This window comes from Lactuca serriola, chromosome 4 (assembly GCF_051521515.1).
Source record: "Lactuca serriola cultivar US96UC23 chromosome 4, Lser_US96UC23_V15, whole genome shotgun sequence".
Lineage (NCBI taxonomy): Eukaryota > Viridiplantae > Streptophyta > Magnoliopsida > Asterales > Asteraceae > Lactuca > Lactuca serriola.
The window spans coordinates 97,706,832-97,730,806 of NC_136411.1; the positions used below are offsets into that span (position 1 = coordinate 97,706,832).

Genomic DNA, 23,975 nt, shown 5'->3' on the forward strand with positions numbered 1-23,975 from the left:
CTAGTTTGCAATTCTTATGCTTATTTGATGCTTTGATCATGAGCTTGGTAATTGAATGAGCAATTGTTGATTTGTTTCTTTGATTTTACATTGGATCATTGAATTTATCTAGAACAAAAGCTTTATGATGGTAGAAATCATCTCTAGCTTATGAATCATAACTCCTTTATGGATGTGTAAGCATTTGACATCCTCTAGGAGTTGGGGATTCCTTCATTCTTAAGGCTAATTGATTTCTTGGGATCAATTGCTTCAATTAACCCTTGATCTTAATTAAGAAGGTGTGTTGTGGGCTTCCCCAACCTCCATACTACCTATGAGGAATCTTGGCATCTCATGCTTCATGATTGCTATAACCAATTTGGGATGAAGGATAAGCTTTGTATTAGATCCTAATGATAAACACATAAATGTTCATTGTGTTGAATTGCCATAGTTAACCAATTATTCCCAACCATTGAGCATCTCATCAACTTGCTTAATTGCAAGATTTTTAATTATTCAAGTTTTTTTAGTTTTCAAGGAATCAAACACCCCCCTTTTTTTAGTCTAATTGTAGTAAATTAGTTTAATTACACTAGTTCTTTTGGATTGCATTGGTAATTGAATATAACCATTTCCCCGAGGATTGATACCCGTTTTTACCATTATATTAAGTTTTATTTGCAAAAAAATGGTGTAATTTGCTTGGTGGACTTGACATCCCACCAGGTTTTGACTATATAAAACACTTGTATTCATCACACTACACACAAGACTTAGCAGAATACTATCACTTGTACTCATACTCATTCCATTTTCTCTGTAATTTTCATTTCAAATCAATAAAAACATCAAGACAGGTGATTATTATCATCTCCCAAGGTTTTATGTCGTAGATCCTAACAAGGATCAAGGGCTTTCCTTGTAAAGCCTCTCATACACTTTGGTGCATTTGAGTTCAATTATTTTTTGACCAAAAAATTTTGGCACCCACCGTGTGGCCGTGGTGTTCAAAATCTCTCAAAAGATCATGACTACTCAATCGACTCTCCCCCTGCTTGATTCCTCCCATTTCCTCTAAAAACCTTCCACCACCACCAACCAGAGCTCCTAATAAAATCTTTGAGACTCCGAAGAAGAACACCTCCCCGGTCATTCCGTGACTCTAGGGTCCTCCTGTGTTAATTTTGAGCAGAGAGATCTTTGCTATGATGAAGAGATCGGAGCAACAGGTCGCCCAACAGCAGGAGGATAACCAGACAATCCTCAAGGAAGTGGAGATAATGAGGACGAAATTCCACAAGCCTCAGGAGGCAGCGCCCTCGGTTTTACAGCCCAATATCATGAACTTTGACAACCTAGGATCCTCAGCGATCCGTCGCGGGATTTAGGATCCTAACGAAACCTTTGTTACTCCCAATAACATGGATCATGGTAACTCTATTGATAGTAATAATTTTACAACTAACTCAATGGATCTTGACATAGGTTTAAGCCCGATCATGGCTAAAGAGCTACAACAACTAAGGTCAATGATCTCAAGCATACCCGAAGTAGTTCAACCGGTACCAGAAGTGTCCTCCACAAGTCATAGGATCTCTAGATTTATTCCAGCTATAGTTGATACTGAAGTTCCAAAATACTTCCTGACCCCCAACATGAAGCCCTACGACGGAGCTACAGATCCTGAGGAACACGTGGCACAGTATAAGGAGAAGATGAAGATTATTCCCATCCCCACTCACTTGAAAGAAGCCTGCATGTGCAATGGCTTTAGCTCCACCCTCAAATGATTCAATCTAAAATGGCTCATGAACGTTCATCCTTATTCGATCACATCATTGTCTTATTTGATTACTTAATTTAACAATCAATTTTCTTGTAGCAGAACATTTGAGAAGATTACTAGCGATCTCTATCGAGTGGTTCAGGATCCTAAGGAATCCTTTAGGACTTTTGTGAATAGATTCGGCAGGGAAGTTCTTGTTGGATTAGTGTCTAAATCCATAACTATTTTGGTATGTACTTGACCCGATGGTGCATGGTCCTTTTGGGTTGCCTTCACCAAAGCAACTTGATTGGAGAAATGAATAAAGAGAGAGAGGATAATATGATTTATTAATATGTTATAAGAATAATATATTAAAGGAGAAATCATATTTGTTTAATTAATATTGGTCAATAATTAATTAAGAATTAATTTTGTGATCAAGTGTAATTAATTAAACTAGAGGGGCTGAATTGTAATTATGTGATAGTTACAAAATAAGGTAAGAATTATCTTATAAGTATGGTGAACGAATTTAAGGTTGGAAAGCCTTAGAATTCGAGTATGATAAGGATTCAAGGATTATCTTATTGGTTGCTTAATGGATAATCAACTAGATAAGGATAATGACTGAAACCCTATCTCTACACCTATATAAACAACCCCAAGGTCATGATTTCGTGTAACCCTTCCCAAGAGGTCCTAAGGACGAAATCTAACCTCCCACCTCTCTCTTTATACCTTCTCCACTTGCTTATGGTGTTTGTAAGCCATTAGAGGAGTGACACTTGTGACTCTCAACTTTCCAAGGTCAATTCAAGGAGGAATTGGATTGTTATTGCTATATAACAATCAAGGTATGTTCTTAAACCTATTTACATGTGAATTCTGATTTCCATATGCTAGAATTAGGGTTTATAGTCTTGGATTCAAAGCATGTACAATAGAGAAACCTAGATCCAAGCATTAGGGTTTGTATGAGCACATAGGATGTCTTATGACCAAAACCCATCAGTGGTATCAGAGCCATGATTGGTTTCTATTGTATTGATGCTTGATGTAACTGAAAATCGTGTTTTGGCCTCACTGTTCGACCTGACTCGACGAGTCACTCTTGGACTCGGCGAGTCAGCCCTACTCGGCGAGCTCCAGAGGGTGACTCGGCGAGTCGGTGCGTCAGACAGTGCTTATCTCGGGATTTCTTGCTGTTTTTGCATTGGGATAATTACCTTATCATGTTAGATTAATATTAATCCGATTATATGATATATTTGACTATAATTTTAATCTAATTGAAGATATTTATCAATTAATAAGATAATTGTTTCCTTATAAGATAATTGATTAATTATTTTAAATAAATTGATAAACTATTTTGCAAGAAATCATCAAATATGGATAATTATGTGATTAAATGTTAATTTGAATTATTTGTTATTTGATCCTTGTTGTTGTGAAAAGTTTCATATTTGGCCCTTTAGGTTTTATAGTTTAAATTTGAACCCCAAAAGTTTTGTTGTTTTGAAATTTAAATAGTTGAAACCCTAATGTTTTGAAAAAGGTTTCAAAACTTGCCCTCAAGTTTTGGAATTTAAATTTTGATTAAATAGTTTAATTTTGATGCATATTTAAATTCTAAACCCTAATGTGTTGAAATGTTTCAAACTTGCCCTCAAGTTTTGGAATTTAAAAGTTGATTAAAAGTTTAATTAGGAATGTTAAGTTCTAAAACTCTAAGAAGTTTTGAAAAGGTTCAAATCACACCCTTATGGTTTTATTGATTAATTAAGGTGTATAATTAAAAGAGGTTTAATAAATCCATAAAATTTTAGGTTTACAATTTAAGTGAATTAAAAGTATAATTGTTAAATTGAACCACCAAATATTTTAAAAGTATAAAATACACCCTATACTATATATAACATTAAAAGTCTAACATTATATATATGTATGAGTAAGAGTCAGTCTTACCGTTAGTAGGCCTCATTCACGAAGCTGGTCTATAAGGGGTGTTTAAGGAAATTGCCTATAAAATGGCGATTGAATGGTTATCCACTCTTACCCACCGCACTCTTGACTAGTGGAGGGTCGTTAGCCGAACGGGTAGGATAGGACGAAACCTTCCATTATAAGTATAATGAATTATAAAAGTAACTAAATGTTTTTCAAAATTCTCAATCTTAGTTACTTAGGCAAAAGTGAATTGATGCAATTCCATGAAATTACACTTTGTGCCCTTGCGAAGACGTTAGTGGAGCGTGTGTGGTTTACCGGCACACTAAATGGGTCTAAGCAAAGGTAGCAAAGGGTGACTCAATGTTTGTCATAGTTCGGTGGAGCGTGTGTGGTTTACCGGCACATCGAATAGGTGACTGTAACATGTGAGGGCACCATGTAGTTTGCATGGTTATTCACACCCGCTTTGTGATCCTCGGCATCCCAGTCACAAACAAGAGGGGCATATCGAGATTTAAACATGCCATTGAAATGTTCAATGAATCTCAAAGGATCTAGGAGTTTCATAGATTTAAAACTTAAATTCTTTTTCGTTTTTCGTGGTGGAAATTAGTGAATCGTCATTCACTTACCTTCAAATATTCTTCAATTTGGGTTACGGCATCCCTCTCCCGAGTTGTAGAATATTGTGTTGGGTCCTAGCCTTAGTATTTCATTTGGGTGATTTACTAAGGACTCAATCTATCAACTAACTTGAATTCGTTTTTCTCCCGTTTTATAGATGTCAAAGTTCGACAACTATGGTCTTCCCAAATTCCGTGGAACAAGCATTCCACATGAAGATGGTATTCCACGATTCAATCGAGGAACGAGAAATCATGCTTCACTTCCTCCTCCTCCTCCTATTGTTCTCCCCAACCCACAAGATCGAAGAATTGAAAGGTTCAATATCACTAATGCCCTATTGGAAATGAAACATGAAGATGGTAAACCCATGTGTGCCCACGTTCTAGGAATGAAATCACACATTAACAGGTTGATAATGTTGGGTGTGTCATTCCCAGATGAGTTGGTTGTGAATTGGGTTTTGCAGTCACTTCCTGAATCATATAATGAGTTCAAAAGAAAGTATTATATGATGGATCATGACGACAACCTCATTGACCTAACTTATATGCTCATTGCTGCTGAATCAGAAATGATTTGGCGAAGCAATGGAGCGTATTTGTTGGAAAAGTCAACCGACCATACTTCTGAGGACGTTCTAGGAGAACCGACCTGCGTTTGCTGCCAAAAGAAAGGGCGTTGGATACAAGTCTGCCCAAAGAGCCTGAAGAGTCCAGAAGATGGGAGAGTCAAAAAGTATGGCTGTGCTTCAGGTAAAATCCACTATCTAACTCCATTAAGTTCCTATTCATTGATACATAATGTGATAAGATTGCATTTGAATGTTTTACAGGATCGGTGAAAAGAAAGGAAGCTTGGTGAAAGAACAAGATGAATCTAATCACAAGGAATGGATCTTGATCGCATGGACTTGAAGATTAGATTTTGAGCTTAGATAGTTATGATAGAGTTGTTAGAAATTTTCTTTTGAAATACATAGTTTTCAATGGATTTTGCATTGTAAGGACAAATGTTTTCCGCTGCTTTTATAAATAAAATAAATTTTCGTTTGACTTATTTATTTATTTGTTTATTTCCTTGCAATGAAATCGTTATGAAAATTGGTGTTTGAATATTTCTACAACAAATGGATATGATTCTTATTTATGGTGTTTATCGAAAAGTCGAGAATTTACCAAATAGGGAGAGTTTCTCATCGCCCAAAGTTTCAATTGGACATAAATTTGGAATCACGCAACTTGGTTGCACGATGAATGAGAAATTTCATATTTGGAAATTAGACAAATTCATTGATAAAGTGTCAAGTGAAGGACTAAGAAATCGAACACACAATGTTGCATGTTGATCAAGACCACCATAAGAGTAACAATGATATTCGTCATGATTTACTAAAGGTTTAGTAAATATGATTATACTTACAAGATTAAGTATAATTTTGAATTGATTAAAGGGTTTAGATCAATAGCAGTACGAATAACAAGAATCAAGTAGGCAGAGAGATAAAAGTTTCTCCATTCTAAGAAGAAGGGAGAGTAGCTTTTATGCTTTATGATAGGTCTTAATGATTAAGAACCATATCTAAATTGATCCTCTAAGTGAGTCTTAGTACAATTGAATGTCTAAGAAGAGGAATCAAGAATTGAAGAAATGGTTAAATCAATAAGTCAATCATACTTCGTTCCAATAACAAGTCTTAAAGTTAAGATTGTGACATTGAGTGATAAGTATTAAAAGGTTTATAACGTTCATCAAATGTGAAAAGTTGTGATGTCTTGGATAAGACAAAGAGCAGCTAGGACCAATTTATGAAGGTTTTTGATAAAAGCTACACTAACTCTTGAATATTTGTTTGTCAAGAAATGTTTTGACAAGAGAATCTTATATGTCAAGGAGTCAGTGGGAGTCTTAATGGTCTTGAAAAGTTTCAAGAACAAATCAAATAAACCTTATCGATCATCACTAGCACACGAGTTGAGGTTTACAACCTATCGTGTTGACATTATTTTGATTCTGTGCCAATCCAATCGAGTTAATTATGCATGTGAGTTCTATGAGTACTCATTTTGAACGCATAAAAAGCAAAGCACCTTAATCAATGAAAGGTACATTGATAGGAAAGGGTGAGCTACTTAACTACTTGGAAGACATGGTGGGCAGCGGTGCTACCATGAGGCAAGTAATCAAGATTAAGAAAGTTCGATCCATAAGAGTTTGAATTTGTCGTAAACGTTGGTTTTGACAAATTCACATGGATAGGAACATTTACACCGTTTAAAATCTAAGTGTCATAAGATTTCCTCCTTCATGAAAATGATTGTGAGGAAATGCTTTCACTAAGAAAGATTTTAAGAAGATAGTGAAATTGCATTCTCGAATTCAATTATGGTTACGGCATCCCTTTCCATAATTTGAATTGTGAGGTTTGGCAATTAGTCTTAATTGTTTAAACACACATATGAACTATCGAAGGCAAAGGTGTATAAAGAATCCTTGATAAAAGATTATCAAAGCACTAAGTATTAGAAACATGAACTTAAGAAATTCAATAAGCATTGTTTTCTGAAAGTTAAGATGTTTATGAATACATGTCGAAGCTAGTGGGAGCATAAGTGTTATGTTTTATAATAATCATCAAGATAGTGGGAGCATAAAAGTTATGATTGTATGATTATTAAGGAAAGTATTGCAAGTTGGCAATATTAATTATAGAAAACAAAAGTCATTCCTTGCAAAGTCGTAAGGGTTGTAAAGTTGTTTTGCTATAATTAAGGGAGAGAATATTATGCTTCATTTCAAATCTAAAGGATTAGGTTGAGAAATGTTAATAAATTTAGTCAAAGGTACATAGTGTGTTCTTAAAATTTCGATTATGATTACGGCATCCCTCTTCACAATTCGAATTTTGAGAACATAGCAAATAAAACATTATGCGTCGTGTCCAATACGCTTCGGGTATAGGATCGATTGCAAATGCTTTAATGTTTGACCATTCTAATATTTTCCAAATGTCGAGCGCATTTAGAGGGAAAAAGGACTAGAATTGGTTTTGACTAAAATAATTAAACAACTATCAAAGGACAATCCAAGTTCGACGAGGATTGGTCGCTTGTGAGTAGTTGGAAGTATAGTATTGGAAAACATGGAAATTTTCCATATTGGATGGACCATATCGACATCATTATGAATAGATAAGATTCTATTAAGAATGAGTTGTCATATGGAACATATGGAAGTGTGTCCATATTGGGAATTGAATATTGAGAAATCTATGACTAGATTAGAAACTTCTATGCAAAAGGATGTTCAAAGAAAGTACTTTGAGTGAGAGACATCACATCTATGGAATTGTCTTGTAACAATCTCCGACAGAAGACTTTGTAATATCATTGGCAATAGTCTTTGTGACTTTGGTGCAGTGACATTACAAAAGAGATCATTGCATAAAATGTTAGAATCTAGCATATTTTATAAGTAGCAAGAATTTGATATTCTTTAACTTATGAAAAAAGGATTTGGAGTTGTGAAATGAGAATGATTGGAAATGTGTTCAATGTGATCTATTTCACAAAGTAAGAACCATAGGTAAACATTGTGTACATACTAGGAGCATGAGACAAGTGTTGGAATTCAAGTAAGAAGTTGATTACCCGAAACGACAGATAATGAGTAATCAATATGGTGATAAATAAAAGGTGTTTTATTTATACTCAAAGGTTTGAGGCCATATGGGATTAGTATTATTCTTGTGTTTCACATTTGCATGTTTTGACTTCCAGAATAATTGAGGTTATTAAGAATAATCGAATTATTCAAACGGGCCACAGTCGTTCATATGTTGGAAGTAGATATGAATGAAGACTGTCGTGAATTGGTGTGTGGAATGTCTAGAAAAGTATTAGACATAAGCAAATGTTTGCTGCAACGTTCATGAGTGCTTATGAATGTGATTTGAGCATTGGATTAGACCCATGCTCACTTGGATCACTCCATGGATTGTATCACGAGTGATTGGTGAGACGATAACATCTTATATTCTTGAAACCGAGATGTGTGAGTTGTATCTTGCGAATCGGTTGCACATTGATAATATGTAAACGCACCAGTAACTTGGTGTTATAAAACATATTGTTGTGTGTGATTCGGTGCGTGAGTACAAGCAAGCATTGTATCAAAGTTTATCCGTTCCTTTTATCCAAAGTAGGATAAAAGCGATATCTTTGGGCCCCTCGATGGTTTAGTGATGACAAACGTAAATGCTCGGCCGGGCTAGGGCTAATTTGATTTGTTCAATTAGTCAGTTGTCATAAATTAGAAATCGAGAAGTAGTACAAAGAGAATGATTAGAAATCATATCTCATATGATATATAGAATGGAGGAATATATGATCCCTTATCTAAGGACACGCGTATTTGATATGATCAGAGTTGACAGCGGCTTTGGAAAGCTACGATTGCAGATCGGGATCCGAAGTCATACGTAGAATAGTTGTTAGACTTATCCAAGTGGGAGACTGTTGGATTAGTGTCTAAGTCCATAACTATTTTGGTATGTACTTGACCCGATGGTGCATGGTCCTTTTAGGTTGCCTTCACCAAAGCAACTTGATTGGAGAAATGAATAAAGAGAGAGAGGATAATATGATTTATTAATATGTTATAAGAATAATATATTAAAGGAGAAATCATATTTGTTTAATTAATATTGGTCAATAATTAATTAAGAATTAATTTTGTGATCAAGTGTAATTAATTAAACTAGAGGGGCTGAATTGTAATTATGTGATAGTTACAAAATAAGGTAAGAATTATCTTATAAGTATGGTGAACGAATTTAAGGTTGGAAAGCCTTAGAATTCGAGTATGATAAGGATTCTAGGATTATCTTATTGGTTGCTTAATGGATAATCAACTAGATAAGGATAATGACTGAAACCCTATCTCTACACCTATATAAACAACCCCAAGGTCATGATTTCGTGTAACCCTTCCCAAGAGGTCCTAAGGACGAAATCTAACCTCCCACCTCTCTCTTTATACCTTCTCCACTTGCTTTTGGTGTTTGTAAGCCATTAGAGGAGTGACACTTGTGACTCTCAACTTTCCAAGGTCAATTCAAGGAGGAATTGGATTGTTATTGCTATATAACAATCAAGGTATGTTCTTAAACCTATTTACATGTGAATTCTGATTTCCATATGCTAGAATTAGGGTTTATAGTCTTGGATTCAAAGCATGTACAATAGAGAAACCTAGATCCAAGCATTAGGGTTTGTATGAGCACATAGGATGTCTTATGCCCAAAACCCATCAGTTCTGAGTATCCCAAACATCGATATGGAAACCGCAGTCGAAGCCTTCAAAATGGAGTTAAAGAAGGATTCTCCCTTCTACGAATATCTCGTAATGACCCCATGAAGGAGAATGGACGAAGTTAGGAGCAGGGCATTGAGATTCATCAGAGTCAATGAAGACAAGGAGATCCAAAAAAGGAGCAACCCACCAAGATCTTATGATCATCCTAATAGGAAGGCCGACTCCTCGGCCTAAAGATCCTATAAGTCAAAGCCTTACTCCAAACCCGACCATCACAGGGTTAATGCCCTTGAAGATGAGTTGGGAGGAAGAAGATTGCCCTAAAATTACTAACTATTGCTTTTTTGTGGATAGTTCAGGTATAATCTTTGCCATGCAGGATCTTGGAGACAAAGCTATATGGCCAAGGAAAGGAGAAAAATCCACTGCCTGGAAGGACAAGTCCAAATGGTGTGCATATCATGACGAATTTAGTCACATCACGGAGGATTGCATAGCCCTTAGAAAGTAAATCAACTATCTCCTGGGTAGAGGTTATCTCAAAGAGATCCTTGGGAGAAGAAAGGAAAAATACCAGGATCTTCATAAGACCATCGACAGACCAGGATCCCTCCCCCTCCTCTCCGGCTAATACCAATGTGATCAATATGATCTCAGGAGGCTCTGATATTTGTGGTACCTCCTACTATGCGGCAAAAAGAAACGCCAAAGTATCCAAAAACAGAGAAGGAAATGGACCATTGAAGAACACGACGATCACCAGCCAAAAGGAGATCACCTTCGACGAAGCAGATAAACAGGACGTCTAGGATCCTCACCACGACAGACTAGTGATTGCCCTATACATTCCCAACAACTTCGTCAGAAGGATCCTCGTCGATGAAGAATCCTCTGTTAACATCATATTCCTGGATGCATTAAAAAGGATGAACATCCTAGAGAATGTGACAGTTGCAAGATCCTCAATACTAATTGGATTCATTGGAGAGACTAAACACACCATTGGCAAGATAAAGCTACTAATATACATAAAAGGGGTAAACTCTATACAATTCTTTTGTGTGATTGACACATTATCTTGTTATAATGTCATATTAGGTAGACCGTGGATCCATGAAACAAAGGTCGTTCCATTGACGTATCATCAATGCGGAAAGATGCCCCGCCCATGGGGAATAGTGAAGATCATGGGAGACCAACAAGAATCCAAGGAATGTTACAAGACTTCGATGAAGTCCTCAACAATACCACGAAAAGCATAGCAATTAATGCAAGGGGAACGAGGCATACTGGAAGCAAGAGAGCATGACATAAAAGAAGTTCCCCTGAACCTTGAGGATCCTGAAGCCAAAGTTCTCATAGCATCCTCAATGCCTAAACAAATCGAATAGGATCTCAAAAAGTTCCTCAAGGCCATAAGCAAAAGATTTGCATGGATACATGTGGGCATGACAAGTATCGACAAAAACATAACAACCCATAAACTTAACATTAACCCATCTTTTAGGCCAATACATCAAAAGAGAAGGAAATTTGCACCCGAAAGAAACTAAGTTATACAAGAAGTGGAAAAACTTTTCAAAACTGGCATGATCAAGGAAGTAAAGTTCCCAAGATGGCTAGCTAATGTGGTCGTACAAAAGAAGAGCGGTAAATGGAAGTGAAGTTCCCAAGATGACTATACAGACCTTAAAACTGGCATGATCAAGGAAGTGAAGTTCCCAAGATGACTATACAGATCTCAAAACTGGGATGATCAAGGAAATGAAGTTGCCAAGATGACTATACAGATCTTAACAAATCCTATCCCAAGGATCCTTTCCCTTTACCACACATCGACTCCATGATAAATGCAACAACGGGTCACGAATTACTGACGTTCATGGATGCATCAGTAGCATCCCAACAGATCCAAATGGAACCCTCTGACCAAGAGGACACACCGTTTATAACCCTAACATGCATATATTGCTACATTGCCATGTCATTTGGTCTTAAAAATGCAGGAGCTTCATACCAAAGGTTGGTGAATAAGATGCTCAAGGAGAAAATGGGGGAAACAATGGAGGTCTACATCGATGACATGGTGGTCAAATCCAGAAAAGCTGAGGATCACCTCAAGGATCTCGAAGAAGCCTTAGACATCCAATACCAATATAACATGAAGTTGAATCCCTCCAAGTGCCACTTCGGGATGAGATTGGGAAAGTTCCTGGGATACATGATTACCAAAAGAGGAATCGAAGAAAGCTCGAAACAAATCAAGGCCTTCCTTAATCTAAAATCACCAGCCTCGACAAAGGATATTCACAGATTAACAGGAAGAGTGATAGCCCTAAACAAGATCATCTCAAGATCCTCAAAAAGATGCAAGCCTTTCTATGACATCTTGAAGAAGAACAAAAGATTCGAGTAGACCCAGGAACATGAAGGTGCTTTTCAAGAGCTTAGAAATATTTAAGCTCACCACCTCTATTGACGAAACCAGTACATGGGGAACCACTCCTTCTTTACCTCTCAGTATCCTCAAGCACGGTAAGCACTGTATTAGACAAGGATCTCGATGGGAACCAACATACCATATACTACGTAAGTAAAATTCTCCTGGATCCTGAGACCAGGTACTCTTATCTTGAAAAGCTCATACTTTCATTGGTAACAACTTCTACTAAGTTAAGACATTATTTTGAAACACACCCTATAATTGTACGAACTAACTATCCAATCAAGAATGTTATGAGAAAACCAGTAATGTCAGGAAGAATGGTGAAATGGTCTGTAAAGTTAAGAACATATGACATAAAGTATGAGCCAAGATCTACCATAAAGTCCCAAGCATTAGCAGATTTTGCGGATGACTTTAGTGACGATCTAAGAGCTGAAGTGGGGATAGAAGCCAAAAAGCTTCTAGAAGAGAAGAATATTGGAAGATGGACACTATTCATAGATGGAGCATCGAACCAAAGAGGAACCGACTTGGGGATCATACTAAAATTGCCACAGGGGAACATCCTACCCCTGACAGTCAGTTGTGAATTCAACGCAACCAACAATGAAGTAGAATACGAGGCATTGATCATGGGACTGCAGTTAGCCAAGGATCTTCAAATCAAGGATCTTCAGGTATTCGTCGATTCTTTACTACTAACCAACCATTTCAATGGATCCTATGTAGTGAAACGAGAAAAGCTAGCTCTATGTATCCAAATTATCAAGAACCTGGCCTTAGAATTCGAAACATTTAGCCTAAACCAGGTTCCTAGAGAAGACAATGCTGAAGAAGATGCTCTAGCAAATCTAGGATCTTTCTTAAGGATCCCGTCGGAAACCAAGATCCCTATAATCCACATATTAATCCCGGAAATAGAGGATCCCACCAAGAATCTTAAAGACTCCCACGACCTTAGGGAGACTACCGACATTGCCGCTATCGAAGATCAACAGTACAACGTCAGGATCCCAACATCCAGGATCCTTCCCTAACTTCAGGATCCTTGATCCAACCCATCATGGAATACCTCTGAAATAGCATGATCCCTAAGGAAGAGAAAATTGAGAGAGAATTTAGAACAAGGACTTCAAGATTCTTCATAATCTAAGGTAAGTTGTTTTAAAAAATTGTGGCAGGACCATACCTCAGGTGTTTAGAAAACCACGAAGCTGCAGAAGTCCTGAAGGTCATCCACGACGGGGACTGCGACAACCACACTGGGGCATATCCTTATGTTCCAAAGCATTAAGAACAAGGTAGCAACGGGCCAAACCCCTTACTCATTAGTTTTTGGAACGGAGGCAATGATCCCCACATCAAGATATCTACTCCAAAACAATTTTGGACAACAGTAGGATCCTGGCCCAGGATCTCGACATCGTAAATGAGCTTAACGATCTTGCCAAGATCCATATTACTTCTCATCAATAGAGGATCACTAGAGCATATAATAAAAACATAAGGATCATGAGATTCCAAGTAGGAGACTTGGTACTAAGAAAAAATTTCCAAAATACCAAAGATCCAAGTGCAAGTAAACTAACTCCTAAATGGGAGGGGCCATACATCACGGTTGTTGGGACGGGTAAGGGGGCATACTGGTTGGCCACCTTAGATGGAGATATCTTGCCAAGATCCTGGAACGCGATACATCTCAAAGTGTATTTTATATAGGTAAGATTAGTCATTTCTTGATACACGCAAGGTACGCATGCTTTTTATCATGTATCCTCCATTTTTCATTATTTATTTTCTTCAAATACCATTACTAACTTAATAACTTAAGCACCGGAGGGGTGTTAGCTAGGGTAATGTCCACCCTTAGCTAATGTTTTCTTCATGCAGAGACTAAAGGATCCCAAAATTTTAGGATCCTGTCATTTCTGGATCCTGACATTTTAGGATCCAGGTGCTTGACGATCCTGACACACAAGGATCCTAAACACTTAAGGATCATGACTTCCAAGAAGCTTGAACATGTGAACTTTTAAGGTTCTTGATGTCCAAGGGACCACTAAGAGCCCCTTAACTAAAAAACATATGATAATTCACAATACAAATCTCCTAAGAATAGAGACCGAATATCTCTCCTACGAATAACGGTACTCAATCCCCTCTGAGGTTTAAAGAGTTAATTACCTATTGCACACGAGTTAAGGTTTATACACTTCACTTGGACGCGAGATATCTAACTACGGGATGTGGATAAGGGCATCATTTCATGCCTCGGTGACTTGGCAACCCTCTTATTTCTGAACATAAGTTAGGATCTTGAAGTACGAACCCAACGTTTATAACATTTACATGTTATCTTAAGTTGGGATCTTCCCCAAGAAATTCCTAAGGTTTATAAAATTTACATGTTATCTTAAGTTGGGATCATCCCCAGAAAATTCCTAAAGTTTATAACAATTACATATTATCTTAAGTTGGGATCATCCCCAGAAAACTCGTAAGGTTTATAACATTTACATGTTAGGATTTTCCCAAAAGAATACATAAATCTTATATCATTTTTATCATACGATTAATGGTTTTCCCCAATAATTCGCTAAGGATTATAATTTGGGATTTTTCCCAAAAGCTTGCCGTAAAGTCATGACATGAGTTCAAGATGGGATCTTCCCCAGAAGATGAATGAGACTCATAACATTATAATACGAAGACTTTCCTTAATAAACTAAGGATCCTTCTTGAAATTTGACGAATGATGATCCTTCATAACAAGTTTCCAAAGCAAAGATCATTTCACATGATAGCATCAAGATCATACAAAGTCAAGGAATTCACTACTTTGAATTTTCCTAAGGCCACCAGGTTTCATCTATCCTTATTTTTGAAAAACTCTAAGTAAAGCTTGAGGATCCAAAACTTTTAGGATCCCACACGAAGATTATTTGGTTACCAGAACTTAAGTCTTTGAGTTTAAAATGGTTACTTATGATTTACTAAGAGAATTTTTAGGATTGTTTGCAGGAACCAAGTCTTCAAGATCCTAGTGATCTAAGGATTCCAGTATCACAAACATTTATGCAAGATGATCAAAAGAAAGATATGAAAAGAAAATACAACCATCGCATTCTGATGGGTTTTAGCCATAAGAACTTTCCTATGTGCGCATGCAAAACCCTAATGCTTGGATCTAGGTTTTCTAATTAAACATCCTTTGAATCCAAGACTTCTAATGACTAATTAGGTATAAAACAATACAAAATCAGATCTAGAAGTTTACCTTTGAATCTATTGTTTGATCTTGTTGTCTTGGAGCTTCTAGAGTCACAATTGTCACTCCTCTAATGGCTTACAAACACCAATAAGCAAAGAAGATGATTTGAGAGAGAGGAGAGGGAAGAAATTCGGCCAGGGTTTCTTTCTTCTTAAGAGGTCCCGATTTCCCTATGCCACAGGGTCTATTTATACTTGTAGACTCCTTAAGGGTTTCACCTTAAACTCTAGTTGGATAATCCTTTCCTTAAAGCAATCCAAATCCTTACCATAGATAAGCCTTGGACGATTTTGAGCTATCCAAAGCTCTAGAATCCATCCAATCCCTATCTCTTATGGATTTACAGTCTAAAGTGTAACTATCAAACAATTGACATTTTATACCCTCTTATTTAATTAATCTCTTTAAGTCACCAAATTAATACTAATTAATTTATGACTTATATTAATCAAATACCAATATTATTATTCCTTATATTATTCTCATAATATATTAATAATATTTATTCTCTCATAATAAATAATCCTACCAAGTTGCTATAGTGAAGGCAACCCAAAAGGACCATTCACAATCGGGTCAAATACTTGCCTAATATAGTTGCAGCCTTAGACACTATTCCAACAGTCTCCCACTTGGATAAGTCTAGTAACTATATGCACAAGTACAATTCGATTTGCAATCATATCTCTCAAAGACGCTGTCTAACTCTGATCTAATCAATCTTGTCCTTTAGATAAGGGATCGTACAGTCCTCTGTTAGATATCATGCTGACAATTCTATGGAATGATTAGTCAAGCATTTAGGTTTCTCGATCTCTGATTTATTTGACATAGAACTTAATCGAACACATCAATTCAGTTCTGACCGGGCCCGACACATAAGTCAAATCAAATCATCGAGCGGCTGAGATATTGCTTTTACCTACTTATGATAAAAGTTACAGATAAACTTCGACTTATATGCATTTACTTATTCATTAATCAACTATACACAACAATACGTTTTATAACACCGAGTTACTGATGCGTTTTCGCATTATCAATGTACAACCAATTAACAAATAACAAACCATATATCTAGGTTTTAAGACTATATGATATTATCGTCTTGTGGTCACCCTTTTAATATCATATTCCATAAGGTGATTTCAGCAAGCACGGGTTTGTTCCAATGCTCAAAACTAGTTCATAAGCACTCATGAACGTCGCAACAATCTCTTGCTATGTCTAATACCATTTAGACAATCTACGCACCAATTCACGACAATCTTCATTCATATCTACTTCCAACATATGAACGATTGTGGACAATTTGAATAATTCGGTTATTCTTAATAAACTCAATTATTCTGGAAGTCAAGACATGCAAAAATGAAACAATAGTTAAACAATTAACATAAGACAGTAACATTACTCATAAATAAAACTCCTTTATTTAATCATCAAATGTTAATTACATTTATCTATTACACGTTTCTACTACTATCTATCTAATCTATGCTAATATCATCCTTCAGCCCAATACTCCTAGCATGCTGCAAGTGCTTAACCCTACTCAGTCCCTTCGTAAGCGGATCTGCTGGGTTATCTTCTGATGATATCCTCTTCACTACGAGTTGTCCTTCTTCTACACGATGTTTAATAAAGTGATATTTTCTATCGATATGTCTAGATCTACCATGATCCCTCGGTTCCTTGGTCAAGGCAACCGCTCCTTCATTATCACAGAAAATCTGCATGGGCTCCTTTATGGCGGGTATGACTCCAAGATCACCGATGAAGTTCTTCAGCCATATTGCCTCCTTCGACGCTTCGCTCGCTGCAATGTACTCTGATTCGGACGTTGAATCAGCTACGGTTTCCTGTTTGGAACTTTTCCATGTCACTGCTGCTCCATTTAGGGTAAAGACCCAGCCCGACTGTGAATGGTAGTTGTCCCTGTCGGTCTGAAAGCTGGCGTCACTATACCCTCGCACCTTTAAGTCATCACTCCCTCCGAGGACTAAAAACCATTCCTTCGTCCTCCGAAGGTACTTAAGGATATTCTTCACCGCAATCCAATGGGCTCTGCCAGGATTCCCTTGATATCTACTAACCATGCTCAAAGCAAAGGCTACATCAGGGCGAGTACAAGTCATAGCGTACATGATTGAGCCAACTGTGGAAGCGTATGGTACTCGGCTCATTTCTGCTATTTCAGCTTCGGTACTGGGACTTTGAGTCTTACTCAACTTGGCATTACTTTGTATCGGTAATTCTCCCTTCTTCGAGTTTTCCATACTAAAACGTTTTAGTACCTTCTCTAAGTAGTTGTTCTGACTAAGTCCTATTAGTCTCTTACTCCTTTCTCTTACTATCCTTATTCCAAAAATGTAAGAAGCCTCTCCGAGGTCCTTCATAGCGAAGCACTTCCCGAGCCAGGACTTAACCTCCTGGAGAGTCGGGATGTTGTTTCCTATGAGCAATATGTCATCGACATATAGAACGAGGAAGCTTACTATACTCCCACTGGCTTTGACATATACACACGATTCATCTTCGCTTCGTACAAATCCAAACTCTTTGACTTTCTCATCGAAGCAAAGATTCCATCTGCGAGACGCTTGCTTAACTCCATAAATGGACTTCTCAAGCTTGCACACTCTATTCGGATGCTTCGGATCCACAAACCCCTCTGGCTGAGCCATGTAAACATCCTCAGCCAACTTTCCGTTAAGGAAAGCGGTCTTGACAGCCATTTGCCAAATCTCATAATCATGAAATACGGCAATAGCTAGCATCACTCTAATATATTTTATTTTCGCAACTGGTGAGAAGGTCTCATCATAGTCAACTCCGGGAGTTTGAGTAAAGCCCTCCGCGACCAATCGTGCTTTATATGTGTGTACGTTTCCATCCACGTCGATCTTCTTCTTGAAGATCCATTTGCACCCAACGGTCTTACGTCCGGGCACATTATCAACCAAATTCCAAACTTGGTTATCATACATGGATTGGATCTCGCTATCCATTGCCTCTTTCCATTTCCCAGACTCCGGGCCTGCCATGGCTTCCTTATAGCTATTAGGTTCATCAAGATTTATTAGTGTACCATCACTAATATACGTATCCCATTCGGTAGTAATATGAAAACCATAAAACTGGGGTTCAAATCTAACTGTATCGGAACGTCTAAGAGGTAAGGACTCGTCAATCGGTTCAACCGGAGTTTCCTCCTCGGGTTGAGTGCCAGCGTTAGAGGTTCCTTCATCTATCGACTCTTGAGTCTCTTCAAGCTCGATTTTCCTCCCACTGTCTCCTTGGCCTATGAGTTCTCGCTCTCGGAAAACTCCTCTCCTCGCAACGAAGACAACATTGTCCTTCGGTCTATAGAAGAGATATCCAAAGGATTTCTGCGGGTAGCCGATGAAAATACATCTCTCACTTCGAGGTTCAAGCTTGTCGTGAGTATCTCGTCTTATGAAAGCCTCGCAACCCCAAACCTTGATATGTGTCAACGAGTGAGCTTTCCCCGTCCACATCTCGTGAGGTGTTTTGGCAACCTTCTTAGTAGGGACTCGGTTAAGGATATGGGCGGCAGTCTCTAAGGCATACCCCCAAAAAGAGATTGATAGTGAAGCACGACTCATCATAGAGCGAACCATATCCAATAAGGTTCGATTACGCCTTTCTGCCACACCAGTTAATTGTGGTGTCCTAGGTGGCGTTAATTGTGAAACTATACCACACTCCTTGAGATAATCGTGGAATTCAAGACTTAGGTACTCTCCTCCTCGATCGGATCGAAGCATCTTGATTTTCCTGCCCAATTGATTCTCCACTTCATTCTTGAACTCTTTGAACTTTTCAAAAGTTTCTGAATTTTGCTTGATCAAATAGATATACCCATATCTATTATAGTCATCGGTAAAAGTCACGTAGAAGCAGTTCCCATCCTTCGTGGTTGATCTAAACGGTCCACATACATCGGTATGTATTAGGTCCAATCGACCCTCACCCCTTTCACACGTACTTGTGAAGGGTGACTTAGTCATCTTTCCAAGTAAACAAGACTCACACGTGTCATCTTCCCTAAGGTCGAATGACTCCAGCACTCCATCCTTTTGGAGTTGGGCTATGCGTTTCTTGTTGACATGTCCAAGACGACAATGCCACAAGGATGCTCTATCCATACTATTAGAAGAATCTATGTTCAAAACATCATTTCCTAAGTTATCAACAATCATAACAGTTTCATATATTCCATTACATGGTAAAGCTTCAAAATAAAAGACACCATTTAGATAAGCTAAAATAGAACCATTCTCATTATTAAAAGAAAATCTAAAACCTTGTCTAAACAAACCATGAAATGAAATGATGTTTCTAGCCATTTCTGGCGAATAGCAACAATTTTTCAAATCTAAACATAAACTATTCCTAAGCACTAAAGAATACACTCCAATCTTGGTCACAGGCGACGATCTTCTGTTCCCCATGATTAGATTGATCCTTCCTTGCTCCACATCCCTACTTCTTCTTAGTCCCTGCACATTAGAGAAAATGTGGTAACCACAACCGGTATCAAGAACCCAAGAAATAGCATGATTAGAATCGTTAGATTTAATTGTGTATATACCTGCAAAAGATGGCTTGATCTTTCCTTCCTTGATGGCTTGCAGGTACTCTGGGCAGCTTCTCTTCTAATGTCCTATCTTGTGGCAGTGGTGGCACTCTGCCTCCTTTGGGTTAGGGTAAGGCTTAGCAGGATCAACTTTGGTCCCACTAGAAGAGGCACCATCTCGGGCTTTAACCTTATGATAGTTCTTAGACGAAGTCTTCCTCTTCTTTCCCTTTCCTTGTCCAATAGCCAAGACAGGAGCAGCAGGCGGATTGGGAGTTGGTGCAACAGACTTGTCCTTGAAGTTGCTCTCAGCGACCCTCAAAATACCTTGGAGTTTGCATAGGGTGACCTCCTCTTTGTTCATGTGGTAAGTCATCCTAAATTGATTGTAGCTCGGAGGCAAAGAGTGAAGCACCATGTCGATCGCCAAGTCTTCCCCAAAGTCAACATTTAACTTGCGAAGGCGGTCGACATACATTTGCATCTTTTGTAGGTGCACGGTAAGAGACTCTCCATGACCCATCTTAGCGGAAATCATGTTAGTGAAAATCTCATAACGCTCTTGTCTCGCGTTTTGCTGGTATCTCTCCAATAAGTCTTGATGCATCTCGTACGGGTACATGTCCTCATAGGACTTTTGGAATTCGGAGTTCATGGTGGCTATCATGATGCAATGTACCTTCGTTGCATCTCGCTCATGAGTTTCAAAAGCGGTCATTTCAGCCGGAGTAGCGATTTCAGGGTGGATTTTCTCGAGCTTCTCATCGAGGACATACTCCTTATCCTCATAGCGAGCAATGGTGCGAATGTATCTTATCCATTCGCTAAAGTTCGTCCCATCGAAAGTGACCTTTTGACAAAGGCTCAACAATGTGAAAGAACTAGCAGCAGCATTGTTTGCGTTCGACATCTACAAATACAAAGGACAAAGATAGATTAGAATATTAATCCCTAATTATCACCCAATAAGAAAAATTAGGGCTTGGATCCAACAACAATATTTACATATTAGAAAAGGGATGCCGTAATCCAACATGCAAATAATATGAAGGTAAGTGAATGACGATTCACTAATTCTCCACCATAAAACATAACTTTAAGTCCTAAATGTATTGAGAATTCCTAGGTTCGGATGAGATTCATTGAAACTATTCAATGGCATGTTTAAATCTCGATATGCCCCTCTTGTTTATGACTGTGATACCGAGGATCACAAAGCGGGTGTGAATTACCATGCAAATTCACATGGTGCCTTCATTGTAACGATCACCTATTCGATGTGCCAGTAAACCACACACTCTCCTTCGAACTATGATAAACAATGAATCACCCTTTTCCACCTTTGCTTAGAACCAATTAGTGTGCCGGTAAACCACACACGCTCCACTAACTTCTCAGCAAGGGTGCAAAGTGTAATTTCATGGGATTGCATCAATTCACTTTTCCTAAAGTAACTAAGATTGAGAATTTTTTTTTAAAAAATATTTAGTTACTTTGTATTTCATATTTATACTTTTAATGAGAGGATGAGGTTGCCCTATCCTACCCGTTCGGCTAACGACCCTCCACCAATCAAGCAAGCGGTGGGTGTGGGTGTACACCCATTAAGCGCCATTTTATAGGTCGCAACCTTATACCCACCTTATAGATCGGCTTCGTGAATGAGGCCTACTAACGGTAAGACTAGCATTTAGTTATACATACATACATACATACATACATATATATATATATATATATATATATATATATATATATATATTAATCTTGTAATATTATATTAGTATAGGGTTGTATTTTAAACTTTTAAAAATCTAGGGTTTTAAATTTAAATTGTCTAAATTAAAACTTTTAATCACAAAACATAAATTTAAAAACTTGAGGACAAGTTTTAAACATTTAAAACATGGAGGATCAAATAACAAATAATATCAATTAACAATTAATTTCATAATTATCCATATTTGATTTATTTAATTATTTCTTGCAAGATAATTACCAATTTAATCAAAATAATTAATTAATTATCACATAAGGAAATTAAATATTTAATTAGTTGGTAAATATCTTTAATTAGATCAAGATTATAGTCATATATATCAGAAAATCGGATTGAGATTGATCTAATATGATAAAGGTAAGTTTCCATAAGATAAGTACGGAAAAATCTCGAATCTGGCCTTTCCTGACGCTTGAACTCGTCGAGTTAGGCCAACTCGTCGAGTCCACCATGGGACTTGTCGAGTTTACGACTCAGAAACACAAAATTCGAATTTTGCACACAAGATTCAAACAAACAAGCAACAATTTAATAGAAACCAATCTAGGCTCTGATGCCACTGATGGGTTTTAGCCATAAGAACTTTCCTATGTGCGCATGCAAAACCCTAATGCTTGGATCTAGGTTTTCTAATTAAACATGCTTTTAATCCAAGACTTCTAATGACTAATTAGGTATAAAACAATACAAAATCAGATCTAGAAGTTTACCATTGAATCTCTTGTTTGATCTTGTTGTCTTGGAGCTTCTAGAGTCACAATTGTCACTCCTCTAATGGCTTACAAACACCAATAAGCAAAGAAGATGATTTGAGAGAGAGGAGAGGGAAGAAATTCAGCCAGGGTTTCTTTCTTCTTAAGAGGTCCCGATTCCCCTATGCCATGGGGTCTATTTATACTTGTAGACTCCTTAAGGGTTTCACCTTAAACCCTAGTTGGATAATCCTTTCCTTAAAGCAATCCAAATCCTTACCATAGATAAGCCTTGGACGATTTTGAGCTATCCAAAGCTCTAGAATCCGTCCAATCCCTATCTCTTAAGGATTTACAGTCTAAAGTGTAACTATCAAACAATTGATAGTTTATACCCTCTTATTTAATTAATCTCTTTAAGTCACCAAATTAATACTAATTAATTTATGACTTATATTAATCAAATACCAATATTATTATTCCTTATATTATTCTCATAATATATTAATAATATTTATTCTCTCATAATAAATCATCCTACCAAGTTGCTATGGTGAAGGCAACCCAAAAGGACCATGCACAATCGGGTCAAATACTTGCCTAATATAGTTGCAGCCTTAGACACTATTGTAACACATTCAAAAAAAGGGTTGTACGCCAACCCAACAAAAAGTCAGTCGTTTTACATTATTGATGAAATCAAAAAGCTACCCAAACTAATTTTTTTCAGGCCTAAACCTTAGCCTGGTCACATCGGCCGCATTCTTCTCCTTCTCCTCCTCTGCAGGCTTAGACCCAGGATCCTCAATAATAGTGGCAGGCTTGCCAGTTATTTTGGCTAATACCTCGTGCCATCCAACTACATTCCATGATCCTGAGTTCTCAAGATCCTCCGCAATCCTGATCTTGGCCTCCCAAATAGCCACCTCAACACTTGTCTTTGCATCGGCAATAACTTCCTCGATCTCCAATATATGCTCTTCCTCCTTCTCAGCCTTCTATTTGATCAACTTCTCCACCCTCCAAAGAATATCCTCGTTGGTTTCCCTCCATAGCTTCTTTTGTTCCTTCAAACCATATTCAGCTCTTTCAACATGGATCCTGAGATCGGTGGTGAATTCAGAAACATGAACAGAAACCTAAAATAAGTATAGTGTCAATAAAGATAAAGGAAAGGACATGTAAAGAAAAATAACTATCTAATTAAATAAACTCAAAAGTCTTTCTTTTTCGAGACCCTGGAGTTTTCATGATCAAATCTATAGGGAGATCTTGTACTAGGAATGGAAGGGAAGATCTTCTTTTTCTTTACCACCAACTAGCCACTGGACATCGTTATATCCAAATCAACAAGGGTAAAATGGCCGTTTGAACGAGTGCTTATGGATCCTGCGCCGAAGAATAAGTCAGGATCCCTCATCTGATAAAAAGAGGAAAATATTGGATTTTTACCTTTCTACATGGAGGTTGTGTTAGATGAGCTCTCTTGAAGATCGAGTTGGTTAATCTTGAAAGACCTATCTTCTTCAGACAAAGT

The 23,975-nt window shown here is 37.5% G+C and overlaps 1 protein-coding gene across 1 annotated transcript; it reads left to right on the forward strand.

Moving 5' to 3' along the window:
* Positions 1-12,397: 12,397 nt before the first annotated feature.
* Positions 12,398-13,129, forward strand: LOC145098647 (uncharacterized). Its single transcript, XM_079036267.1, has one exon. The coding sequence runs from the start codon at positions 12,398-12,400 to the stop codon at positions 13,127-13,129; it is 732 nt and encodes a 243-aa protein (XP_078892393.1).
* The last annotated feature ends 10,846 nt before the right edge of the window (positions 13,130-23,975 follow it).

Excerpts from the sequence above, each read along its gene's own strand:
- LOC145098647 (XM_079036267.1), top strand. The coding sequence starts at position 12,398 with ATGTCAGGAAGAATGGTGAAATGGTCTGTAAAGTTAAGAACATATGAC.